We start from the raw sequence: 13,379 nt of genomic DNA, 5'->3' as shown, positions 1-13,379 counted from the left end.
TAGTTAAAAGACTTTGATAGGAAAGGACACAGAGCTATAGTTAAAAGACTTTGATAGGAAAGGACACAGAGCTATAGTTAAAAGACTTTGATAGGAAAGGACACAGAGCTATAGTTAAAAGACTTTGATAGGAAAGGACACAGAGCTATAGTTAAAAGACTTTGATAGGAAAGGACACAGAGCTATAGTTAAAAGACTTTGATAGGAAAGGACACAGAGCTATAGTTAAAAGACTTTGATAGGAAAGGACACAGAGCTATAGTTAAAAGACTTTGATAGGAAAGGACACAGAGCTATAGTTAAAAGACTTTGATAGGAAAGGACACAGAGCTATAGTTAAAAGACTTTGATAGGAAAGGACACAGAGCTATAGTTAAAAGACTTTGATAGGAAAGGACACAGAGCTATAGTTAAAAGACTTTGATAGGAAAGGACACAGAGCTATAGTTAAAAGACTTTGATAGGAAAGGACACAGAGCTTTTACGCAGCAGCAGTGTGGCAGCCCGTGGGAGATCAGCAAAATGGCGCCAGCTATCTTTATAATCTCAATAACAATAAACAAAACTTGCTTCACATGCAGGGACAGCGTTGGTCTAACTTAGAGATTCACTGAGAAATGTGTATTTTATGAACACGGATTAACAACCAAAAGAAAGGTCAAAATATCATGGTTGGTATAAGAGTATTTGGGTGTTTTAAAGCATTATGTTTAAATTTAGCTGTTGAAAAACAGCAGATCTACAAGCTCATAGCGCGCCACCGAGTGGCCCGCTACGAGCTTGTAGATCTGCTATTTTTGAAAGATCTTGAAAATGTGTCTCAGATCTTTGAATGTATATATTCTTTCAGAGTGAACGTTTTTACCTCAAATCGTTGCTTCTGAGGGGTCCCCTGGAACAACATATCTTCAGATGGGGGTCGGTGGCCAATTACAGATAATTCTGGGGGTCCTTGATATGAAATATTGAGCACCACTGATAGAGAAACATGAGGTTTTTCAGAAAATTGTCACCATTTATGTAGAAGACATTTTTTTAAATTTCAACGTCAGGCCTAAATGGGTTAATGCCGTGTTCTCTGATGGAAGGGGAAAGGATATGTTCTGTCCCTGGTGGGTGGAGAGATGGGGGGGAAAGGATATGTTCTGTCCCTGGTGGGTGGAGAGATGGGGGGGAAAGGATATGTTCTGTCCCTGGTGGGTGGAGAGATGGGGGGAAAGGATATGTTCTGTCCCTGGTGGGTGGAGAGATGGGGGGGAAAGGATATGTTCTGTCCCTGGTGGGTGGAGAGATGGGGGGGAAAGGATATGTTCTGTCCCTGGTGGGTGGAGAGATGGGGGGGAAAGGATATGTTCTGTCCCTGGTGGGTGGAGAGATGGGGGGAAAGGATATGTTCTGTCCCTGGTGGGTGGAGAGATGGGGGGGAAAGGATATGTTCTGTCCCTGGTGGGTGGAGAGATGGGGGGGAAAGGATATGTTCTGTCCCTGGTGGGTGGAGAGATGGGGGGGAAAGGATATGTTCTGTCCCTGGTGGGTGGAGAGATGGGGGGGAAAGGATATGTTCTGTCCCTGGTGGGTGGAGAGATGGGGGGGAAAGGATATGTTCTGTCCCTGGTGGGTGGAGAGATGGGGGGGAAAGGATATGTTCTGTCCCTGGTGGGTGGAGAGATGGGGGGGAAAGGATATGTTCTGTCCCTGGTGGGTGGAGAGATGGGGGGAAAGGATATGTTCTGTCCCTGGTGGGTGGAGAGATGGGGGGAAAGGATATGTTCTGTCCCTGGTGGGTGGAGAGATGGGGGGAAAGGATATGTTCTGTCCCTGGTGGGTGGAGAGATGGGGGGGAAAGGATATGTTCTGTCCCTGGTGGGTGGAGAGATGGGGGGGAAAGGATATGTTCTGTCCCTGGTGGGTGGAGAGATGGGGGGAAAGGATATGTTCTGTCCCTGGTGGGTGGAGAGATGGGGGGGAAAGGATATGTTCTGTCCCTGGTGGGTGGAGAGATGGGGGGGAAAGGATATGTTCTGTCCCTGGTGGGTGGAGAGATGGGGGGGAAAGGATATCTTCTGTCCCTGGTGGGTGGAGAGATGGGGGGGAAAGGATATGTTCTGTCCCTGGTGGGTGGAGAGATGGGGGGGAAAGGATATCTTCTGTCCCTGGTGGGTGGAGAGATGGGGGGAAAAGGATATGTTCTGTCCCTGGTGGGTGGAGAGATGGGGGGGAAAGGATATGTTCTGTCCCTGGTGGGTGGAGAGATGGGGGGAAAGGATATGTTCTGTCCCTGGTGGGTGGAGAGATGGGGGGGAAAGGATATGTTCTGTCCCTGGTGGGTGGAGAGATGGGGGGAAAAGGATATGTTCTGTCCCTGGTGGGTGGAGAGATGGGGGGGAAAGGATATGTTCTGTCCCTGGTGGGTGGAGAGATGGGGGGGAAAGGATATGTTCTGTCCCTGGTGGGTGGAGAGATGGGGGGAAAAGGGGGTCTATTACTGACTGGAAGATAAATGTGGGTCTGAGAGGCTAAATGTCATCAGATGGTGGTCCGTGGCTCAGATGGGTCTGAGAGGCTAAATGTCATCAGATGGTGGTCCGTGGCTCAAATGGGTCTGAGAGGCTAAATGTCATCAGATGGTGGTCCGTGGCTCAAATGGGTCTGAGAGGCTAAATGTCATCAGATGGTGGTCCGTGGCTCAAATGGGTCTGAGAGGCTAAATGTCATCAAATGGTGGTCCGTGGCTCAAATGGGTCTGAGAGGCTAAATGTCATCAGATGGTGGTCCGTGGCTCAGATGGGTCTGAGAGGCTAAATGTCATCAGATGGTGGTCCGTGGCTCAGATGGGTCTGAGAGGCTAAATGTCATCAGATGGTGGTCCGTGGCTCAGATGGGTCTGAGAGGCTAAATCAGATGGTGGTCCGTGGCTCAAATGGGTCTGAGAGGCTAAATGTCATCAGATGGTGGTCCGTGGCTCAAATGGGTCTGAGAGCCTAAATGTCATCAGATGGTGGTCCGTGGCTCAAATGGGTCTGAGAGGCTAAATGTCATCAGATGGTGGTCCGTGGCTCAAATGGGTCTGAGAGGCTAAATGTCATCAGATGGTGGTCCGTGGCTCAAATGGGTCTGAGAGGCTAAATGTCATCAGATGGTGGTCCGTGGCTCAAATGGGTCTGAGAGGCTAAATGTCATCAGATGGTGGTCCGTGGCTCAGATGGGTCTGAGAGGCTAAATGTCATCAGATGGTGGTCCGTGGCTCAGATGGGTCTGAGAGGCTAAATCAGATGGTGGTCCGTGGCTCAAATGGGTCTGAGAGGCTAAATGTCATCAGATGGTGGTCCGTGGCTCAAATGGGTCTGAGAGGCTAAATGTCATCAGATGGTGGTCCGTGGCTCAAATGGGTCTGAGAGGCTAAATGTCATCAAATGGTGGTCCGTGGCTCAAATGGGTCTGAGAGGCTAAATGTCATCAGATGGTGGTCCGTGGCTCAAATGGGTCTGAGAGGCTAAATGTCATCAGATGGTGGTCCGTGGCTCAGATGGGTCTGAGAGGCTAAATGTCATCAGATGGTGGTCCGTGGCTCAAATGGGTCTGAGAGGCTAAATGTCATCAGATGGTGGTCCGTGGCTCAAATGGGTCTGAGAGGCTTAGCGTGGGACAGTCCCTCATTTCCAAGACTTTTCCCACAAATTGAGACCCTATATTGAGACCCTATATATATATATATATATATATATATATATACATACATATGACCACAATAGCTAAAATCGCTAAAACAAAAGAAAGCAGGAAATGGAAAAACAAATAACTCTCATATTTTACTTTCTCTAATAACAACCTAAAACATGAACCTTGGTTAAAAAAAACTAAAAACTAAAACTGAAGTTGTCCTTTAAAATAACATGATAAATATCTCTCTAGGACCCCCCCAGAATTATCTGTAATCGGCCGCCGACCCCCATCTGAAAATATGTTGTTCCAGGGACCCCCCCCCCCCCCCCCCCCCCCCCGTTAAAAACGTTCGCTCTGAAAGAATATATATTCAAAGATTTGCACCACATTCTCACGATTGTCGAGCTTGTAGATCTGCTATTTTTCAATAGCTAAAGTATAACATATTGCTTAAAACACCAAAAGGAGTTCCCGCCCAGAATGGGTTAAAGTGGGGGTCATGTTTGGAATTGTAACGGCAGAAATCAATAATATATCACTATTCTGATATCAACCTGGGGACCACCACCCTGACTATAGAATCAACCTGGGGACCACCACCCTGACTATAGAATCAACCTGGGGACCACCACCCTGGGGACCACCACCCTGACTTGGAATCAACCTGGGGACCACCACCCTGACTTGGAATCAACCTGGGGACCACCACCCTGACTTGGAATCAACCTGGGGACCACCACCCTGACTTTGGAATCAACCTGGGGACCACCACCCTGACTTTGGAATCAACCTGGGGACCCCCACCCTGACTATAGAATCAACCTGGGGACCCCCTGACTATAGAATCAACTTGGGGACCACCACCCTGACTATAGAATCAACCTGGGGACCACCACCCTGACTATAGAATCAACCTGGGGACCACCACCCTGACTATAGAATCAACCTGGGGACCACCACCCTGACTATATAATCAACCTGGGGACCACCACCCTGACTATAGAATCAACCTGGGGACCACCACCCTGACTATAGAATCAACCTGGGGACCACCACCCTGACTATAGAATCAACCTGGGGACCACCACCCTGGGGACCACCACCCTGACTATAGAATCAACCCAGGGACCACCACCCTGACTATAGAATCAACCTGGGGACCACCACCCTGACTATAGAATCAACCTGGGGACCACCACACCGACTATAGAATCAACCTGGGGACCACCACCCTGACTATAGAATCAACCTGGGGACCACCACCCTGGGGACCACCACCCTGACTATAGAATCAACCTGGGGACCACCACCCTGACTATAGAATCAACCTGGGGACCACCACCCTGACTATAGAATCAACCTGGGGACCCCCACCCTCGGGACCACCACCCTGACTATAGAATCAACCTGGGGACCCCCACCCTCGGGACCACCACCCTGACTATAGAATCAACCTGGGGACCCCCACCCTCGGGACCACCACCCTGACTATAGAATCAACCTGGGGACCCCCACCCTCGGGACCACCACCCTGACTATAGAATCAACCTGGGGACCCCCACCCTCGGGACCACCACCCTGACTATAGAATCAACCTGGGGACCACCACCCTGGGGACCCCCACCCTCGGGACCACCACCCTGACTATAGAATCAACCTGGGGACCCCCACCCTCGGGACCACCACCCTGACTATAGAATCAACCTGGGGACCCCCACCCTCGGGACCACCACCCTGACTATAGAATCAACCTGGGGACCACCACCCTGGGGACCACCACCCTGACTATAGAATCAACCTGGGGACCACCACCCTGGGGACCGCCACCCTCGGGACCACCACCCTGACTATAGAATCAACCTGGGGACCCCCACCCTCGGGACCCCCACCCTGACTATAGAATCAACCTGGGGACCCCCACCCTCGGGACCACCACCCTGACTATAGAATCAACCTGGGGACCCCCACCCTCGGGACCACCACCCTGACTATAGAATCAACCTGGGGACCCCCACCCTCGGGACCACCACCCTGACTATAGAATCAACCTGGGGACCACCACCCTGGGGACCACCACCCTGACTATAGAATCAACCTGGGGACCACCACCCTGGGGACCCCCACCCTCGGGACCACCACCCTGACTATAGAATCAACCTGGGGACCCCCACCCTCGGGACCACCACCCTGACTATAGAATCAACCTGGGGACCACCACCCTCGGGACCACCACCCTGACTATAGAATCAACCTGGGGACCCCCACCCTCGGGACCACCACCCTGACTATAGAATCAACCTGGGGACCCCCACCCTCGGGACCACCACCCTGACTATAGAATCAACCTGGGGACCCCCACCCTGGGGACCACCACCCTGACTATAGAATCAACCTGGGGACCACCACCCTCGGGACCACCACCCTGACTATAGAATCAACCTGGGGACCACCACACCGACTATAGAATCAACCTGGGGACCACCACACCGACTATAGAATCAACCTGGGGACCACCACCCTGACTATAGAATCAACCTGGGGACCACCACACCGACTATAGAATCAACCCGGGGACCACCACCCTGACTATAGAATCAACCTGGGGACCACCACCCTGACTATAGAATCAACCTGGGGACCACCACCCTGACTATAGAATCAACCTGGGGACCACCACCCTGACTATAGAATCAACCTGGGGACCCCCACCCTGACTATAGAATCAACCTGGGGACCACCACCCTGGGAACCACCACCCTGGGGACCACCACCCTGACTATAGAATCAACCTGGGGACCACCACCCTGACTATAGAATCAACCTGGGGACCACCACCCTGACTCTAGAATCAACCTGGGGACCACCACCCTGACTATAGAATCAACCTGGGGACCACCACCCTGACTATAGAATCAACCTGGGGACCCCCACCCTCGGGACCACCACCCTGACTATAGAATCAACCTGGGGACCCCCACCCTCGGGACCACCACCCTGACTATAGAATCAACCTGGGGACCCCCACCCTCGGGACCACCACCCTGACTATAGAATCAACCTGGGGACCCCCACCCTCGGGACCACCACCCTGACTATAGAATCAACCTGGGGACCCCCACCCTCGGGACCACCACCCTGACTATAGAATCAACCTGGGGACCACCACCCTGGGGACCCCCACCCTCGGGACCACCACCCTGACTATAGAATCAACCTGGGGACCCCCACCCTCGGGACCACCACCCTGACTATAGAATCAACCTGGGGACCCCCACCCTCGGGACCACCACCCTGACTATAGAATCAACCTGGGGACCCCCACCCTCGGGACCACCACCCTGACTATAGAATCAACCTGGGGACCCCCACCCTCGGGACCACCACCCTGACTATAGAATCAACCTGGGGACCACCACCCTGGGGACCACCACCCTGACTATAGAATCAACCTGGGGACCACCACCCTGGGGACCCCCACCCTCGGGACCACCACCCTGACTATAGAATCAACCTGGGGACCCCCACCCTCGGGACCACCACCCTGACTATAGAATCAACCTGGGGACCACCACCCTCGGGACCACCACCCTGACTATAGAATCAACCTGGGGACCCCCACCCTCGGGACCACCACCCTGACTATAGAATCAACCTGGGGACCCCCACCCTCGGGACCACCACCCTGACTATAGAATCAACCTGGGGACCCCCACCCTCGGGACCACCACCCTGACTATAGAATCAACCTGGGGACCACCACCCTGGGGACCACCACCCTGACTATAGAATCAACCTGGGGACCACCACCCTGGGGACCACCACCCTCGGGACCACCACCCTGACTATAGAATCAACCTGGGGACCCCCACCCTCGGGACCACCACCCTGACTATAGAATCAACCTGGGGACCCCCACCCTCGGGACCACCACCCTGACTATAGAATCAACCTGGGGACCCCCACCCTCGGGACCACCACCCTGACTATAGAATCAACCTGGGGACCCCCACCCTCGGGACCACCACTCTGACTATAGAATCAACCTGGGGACCACCACCCTGGGGACCACCACCCTGACTATAGAATCAACCTGGGGACCCCCACCCTCGGGACCACCACCCTGACTATAGAATCAACCTGGGGACCCCCACCCTCGGGACCACCACCCTGACTGCTTGCAACCAATCGGTTGTGTTTGTGTTCACCAGTGTCGATTTCGTCGACTACCTTTTTTCCAATGACGAAAACTAAATGGAAACTAAATGAAAACTAAATGAAAACTAAGCCACGACTAAACCAAGACTAAATATATTGACAATTTCGTCCAATAAAAAAACTAGACTAAAATGTTAGGGAGGGACTAGTGGACGAGAGATCCAGTATATGTCATTTTACACGTGGTTGCGCTGCGACACGTTGTGAGCTTGTAGATCTGCTATTTTACACATGGTTGCATGGTCGCACTGCGACACGTTGTGAGCTTGTAGATCTACATGGTCGCACTGCGACACGTTGTGAGCTTGTAGATCTACATGGTCGCACTGCGACACGTTGTGAGCTTGTAGATCTGCTATTTTACACATGGTTGCATGGTCGCACTGCGACACGTTGTGAGCTTGTAGATCTACATGGTCGCACTGCGACACGTTGTGAGCTTGTAGATCTACATGGTCGCACTGCGACACGTTGTGAGCTTGTAGATCTACACGTGGTTGCATGGTCACACTGCGACACGTTGTGAGCTTGTAGATCTGCTATTTTCAGCAAGTGTAAAATTAGGACTTTCGACGGCATCAAGGCCCGCCAAAATACATCTTAGTCGACTAAATCAACTGTAGATTTAGTCGACTAAATCAACTGTAGATTTAGTCGACTAAATCAACTGTAGATTTAGTCGACTAAATCAACTGTAGATTTAGTCGACTAAATCAACTGTAGATTTAGTCGACTAAATCAACTGTAGATTTAGTCGACTAAGATCTCACGATATAACACCAAAACATTCCGGGTGACTAAAAATCACACCCGTGTGAAGTGAGGGGCGCTAATATATTAAAGTCTAACGCATGTTGATGTAATGGTGATGTAATGGTGATGTAAAACAAACGGTGACAACACAAACATTAAACGCCATTAACAATAAAGAGACAATATGACGTAATGAGGCACATTATGACGTAAATGTACCCTTCATTGTCAATGGCGTTTACAAAACCAACATTGAACTAAAGACAAACATTAAACATGTGTATGGGAGGGGCTAGCGCCCCTCAAACTAAATGAAAACTATTCAAGAGACTAAAAAACTAAAAATCTAAATGTTTGTTTGATTGATTGATTGATTTAAATATTTATTAACAGTTTGCAGAATTACAGTACATTTCAAGCACAACTCAATACAAAGGCTGTTAACTGTGAGTGGACGACCCAATTAAGCATTACACTTGTTTACAAGAGGGTCCACCTTGTTCAATTCATCAAAACATTTAGGGACGTACAAATAGACACTTCTATATAGACAAAGAACAGAACAGGAATTCATCATAAAGGAGGTAAAAGAGGAAAAAGAAACATATACAGTGAGGGGAAAAGGGGGGGGGGGGGGGGGGATTCAGATTTTACGGGGGCCAGTTTCGAATTGCAGCCGTCTGTATAGGTGCCCATTGAGAGCGGTTTTGAAGGAGTCAAGGGATTTGCATGTCTTAATGACTGTTGGTAGGGCGTTCCACATTTTGGTGGCATAGTAGCGAAAATAATTTAGTCCCTCGTTTGTGCCAAATGTGTGTGTCGGTCAGTCGGTCGGTCGGTCGGTCGGTCGGTCGGTCAGTCGGTCGGTCGGTCGGTCAGTCGGTCGGTCGGTCGGTCAGTCGAAAACAACGCTGGTGTTTAGCCTACCGTTGAAGTGGCTCTTGGCGCGGAGGTAGCTGACGGACAGCCTGAGCACGGTGAGTTTGTCCAGCTTGGTGATGACGTCCTGGGGGAAGGGCAGCAGCGCGGCCAGCCTCTCCAGCTCTCCGTTCAGCCTCTCACGGTGCCTCTTGGAAGGGTTGGACTTGACCACCACCTGGCTGCTGCTGCTGCCGCCATCGCCGCCGACACCGCTGCCCTCAGCCGGCCGCTGTTTCGCACTGCATAGAGACGGAGACAGGGGATCATTTGAGACAAGCATGTGGGCAGAGATTAAAATAGGGTGCATTTTTGCATCCCAAAATGCAGTTTTGATTGAGGGCCCAGGACGGAGATCTCCGTCCTGGGCCCTCAATCAAAACTGAGTACGGTTCGATTCCCGCTCTGGGCGCTGTGGGTGCTGGCGGCGTGTTTCCTCCTCCGCGTCATCAGTGCCCATACCCGAGGCGGGGTTGGCGAAAGGGCCTTTCTGCATGGAGTTTGCATGTTCTCCCCGTGTCCCCTAGGGTAGGTACCTTCACAAAAAACATGCAGTAATCCTGGTCTCTAAACTGCCTCCCCCTGGCCAGCCGGGGCGCCTGATGGAGGGGAAAGGAACTGGTCTCTATACTGCCTCCCCTGGCCAGCCGGGGCGCCTGATGGAGGGGAAAGGAACTGGTTGGAATAACGTGTTCCTTCCACACGCTACGTCCAACCAGGGAAACTCCCCCCTGTCAGGTGTAAAGGAGCAACTTGGACACTCAGGCATGAAGGAAGCATGAGTTCAAGTCCGTTGCTCTCCCCAGGTTGGCGGAGGGTGTGTAGAGCCCAGGATCACATTAGATAATTCACACAGGGGTGAAAAATGGGTTACAAAACTGCGTACTTAGTACGGTCTGATGCCCAGGACGGATATTGCTTCAAACGACAGAGATTAATGATATCAAAACCGGTCGCATCGCTCCACAGCCTAGGAGCACTTGTTGCGCAATCCTCGATGTTGCGCAACAGTGAGACGTCATCGAAAATGTTCCCCCCCTGTTTAGCCGACAACGAAAATGACAACGTTAATAACTCGCGATCTAAATCATTCAGTCGAATTCTAAGAAAAGATCCTGTGTTAGACGGCCCCCCGCGATCCAGTCGCTAGTCGCGATCACGTTTAGAGTGTTTTGGCTACATCTAGCTGCTACAGCCACATCCGGGACAACATCCGGTCCGTCGGTAAAAGTGCTCCGTGTTTATAAATCGCTGGGCACGTTTTATTAATGGATTAAATAACCCCGGGCAATAAATGTGTTAAGGGACGCACTACAACAACGACCTCTGCATCCACGGGATGCACTACTGTAGTACTGTACTGTTTTTTATTCTAGTTTATTTTAGCTAGCTTTAGTTATAATAATAATTTCTTCTTCTGTTTTCTACATGAATATAACCACATTATAACCATATAAAATGAAATGGGAGTTGCATGCTGAAATTTGTAAAAATGGCAAACTATGACTCCTAACGTGGTTGAAGTGGGACTCATAAAATGTCCCTGGGACTCATTTCTAAAAGACCATCCCTGCATCCTGGGACTCATTACATTGAAACCTATGGAGCCATTTACATCACTGGTGGCATATATGAGGTCAAGCATTTTTGGTTCTCAAAGTGGGGTCTGGAGAGTGGGGACCCCCTAGGGCAGTGGTTCCCAAACGTATTCATGTCAAGGACCCCCAATTTGACGCTAATTAGCCTGCAGACCCCCCATTAGAAAATATATGCCAAGGACCCCCATGAGAGAAGATTTGTACGGCTCTAGCAGTGATTCTCAACCCGTTTAATTTCAAGGACCCCCAGTTTGACATGCATTAGTTTACCCCCCATTAGTGGACCCCCCATTTAATGGCATTTCTATCTCTGGGAGCCTTGGGGGTCCCCGGACCGCACTTTGGGAACCACTGCCCTAGCTAGGGGTCCTTCTTGGGGCAGGGTTCCAGGGGGTCCCTACTAGTCATTGTAACCACTTTATCCATGTGTACGTTAATTGGAAGGAGGAGGAATATAATTGGAAAAAAGCATGTCATATGAGTTCAAGCATTTGGTTCTCAAAGCGCGGTCTGGGGACCCCCTAGGGGTCCTTCTTGTAAATTAAGTCATGCCGATGTTTAACAATAATGTAAATCGGCGTAAGGTGAATTATACGCTCTCAAGAGTTAAATATCTAATAATAAGGGACCCCTTCCCCCAAGGACTACTGGTGGTCCCCGGACCACTGGTTGAGACCCAGTGATAGGGTAATCTAAGGTGAACTGTTGGCCGTAAATGACACATTTAGTAACGGCTAGTCGGAGCAACAAATGACCGGAAATAAGGAACTTTAGAGGCTGTCCGGTGGAAATGAAAAGGGGGGGAAAGAAGGAGAGAAAAAAATGACGTGTCGAAGTTAGCCTAAAAATGCCTAAAAGTTACTGTATGCTCCCTGTATTAACACGACGGGTGTCGCTTGTCGAAAAAGTATATAATAAACGTCGAGCTTCAAGCCCAGGGGGCGTCGCGTCCGCAACGCGCCCTGGGCTTGTAGATCGGCTGTGTTTTCTTTATGTGTTTTTTATTTTTGACCAACAAGTCCCTTTTCTTCCCCCTTTCTTTAAAAAAACCCCCCCAAAGTCCTTGTTTTTCTTTTTCCTCTTACCTTTTCTGGGGCTTTTTTCTCTTGCGCCCCGCATACGTGGCGTTGTTGTTCATGCTTTATTATTACGCACTTAATTATAACAACAACACCGTTATGGTGGTTTTAATCGTGTTTATAATCCTTTGGCTTTTGTTTTTTGGTTTGTCTTTAGGGTTTTCTCTTCGTCGGGGTTTAAAAAAAACAAAAGTCCCACCATCCACTCTGTGTGTGTTTCTCTGCCTGCTGTAGGAGGAGGAGGGAGGAGGAGGGTTAGCTTTAGCCGTTAGCTTAGCATTAGCCGCGTTAGCTTAGCATTAGCCGCGTTAGCTTAGCTTCTCTTCTGGTTGTTTTGTTTGTTTGCTACATTTAATACTTTACGGCTGTTCAATAAACCGAGGGGAGGAGGAGGAGGAGGGGGTCCGCGGCCGGCCGGAGGAGGAGGACGGGGTCCGCGAACTTCAGTACAAGTTAAAATGTTTTCCCCGTTACAAGAGTTTCAAATGAACCGTTAAAAGTTATTGGTCGACGGTTTAAAAAAAAAAAAAAAACTTGTTTCTTTTTTTTTCTTTTTTCTTCTTCTTCTTTGGCCCCGTTTTTACTTCACAGAGACCAGAGCTAAGCCCCGCCCACCGCGCTACGACAAGGGCGTTTCTCACTGCGTTGGACTCAGAGAAGAGCAGATCTCCAAGCTGTGAACGCGTCGCCCCGCGACGCGTTCACAGCTTGGCGATCTGCTCCCCCCCAACGTCAGTTTTAACTATAAATAAGCCTTTCAGTTACGAGTTGTTTTATTATAAATCTATTATGTTCTATGTTATTGTGAATGTATTATGGATGCACTATTACTATTTACTATTACTATGAATGCACTATTACTATTACTATGAATGCACTATTACTATGAATGCACTGTTATTATTACTATGAATGCACTATTACTATTACTATGAATGCACTATTACTATTACTACTAGGGCGGATGTGGCTCAGGAGGTAGAGCAGGTCGTCCAATGATCCCTGGGTCGGCGGTTCGAATCCCGGCTCCTCCTGTCCACATGTCAAAGTGTCCTTGGGCAAGACACTGAACCCTACACTGCCTCCAATGAGTCGGTCGGTGTGAGCTCGCCACCATTGGTGTGTGAATGTGGGAAGTGAGGACGCTGGCGTC

The 13,379-nt window shown here is 50.2% G+C and overlaps 1 protein-coding gene across 2 annotated transcripts in view; it reads right to left on the bottom strand.

Moving 5' to 3' along the window:
• Nucleotides 1–12,538, bottom strand: part of LOC306924617 (uncharacterized protein) — a 67,301-nt gene extending 54,763 nt beyond the window's left edge. For both annotated transcript variants that reach the window (XM_079503191.1, XM_079503192.1), the window contains exons 1-2: nucleotides 12,233–12,538; nucleotides 9,559–9,791 (exon numbers count right to left, since the gene is read on the bottom strand). In XM_079503191.1, the coding sequence (XP_079359317.1) occupies nucleotides 9,559–9,791; nucleotides 12,233–12,285 (286 nt within the window). In that variant the 5' untranslated portion in view covers nucleotides 12,286–12,538. The remainder of the gene's footprint in view (nucleotides 1–9,558; nucleotides 9,792–12,232) is intronic.
• Nucleotides 12,539–13,379: the final 841 nt, after the last annotated feature.

This window comes from Electrona antarctica (assembly GCF_951216825.1).
Source record: "Electrona antarctica genome assembly, chromosome: 6".
NCBI lineage: Eukaryota > Metazoa > Chordata > Actinopteri > Myctophiformes > Myctophidae > Electrona > Electrona antarctica.
The sequence above is the reverse complement of the archived record's forward strand: the minus strand, read 5'-3'. Positions and strand labels throughout refer to the sequence as shown.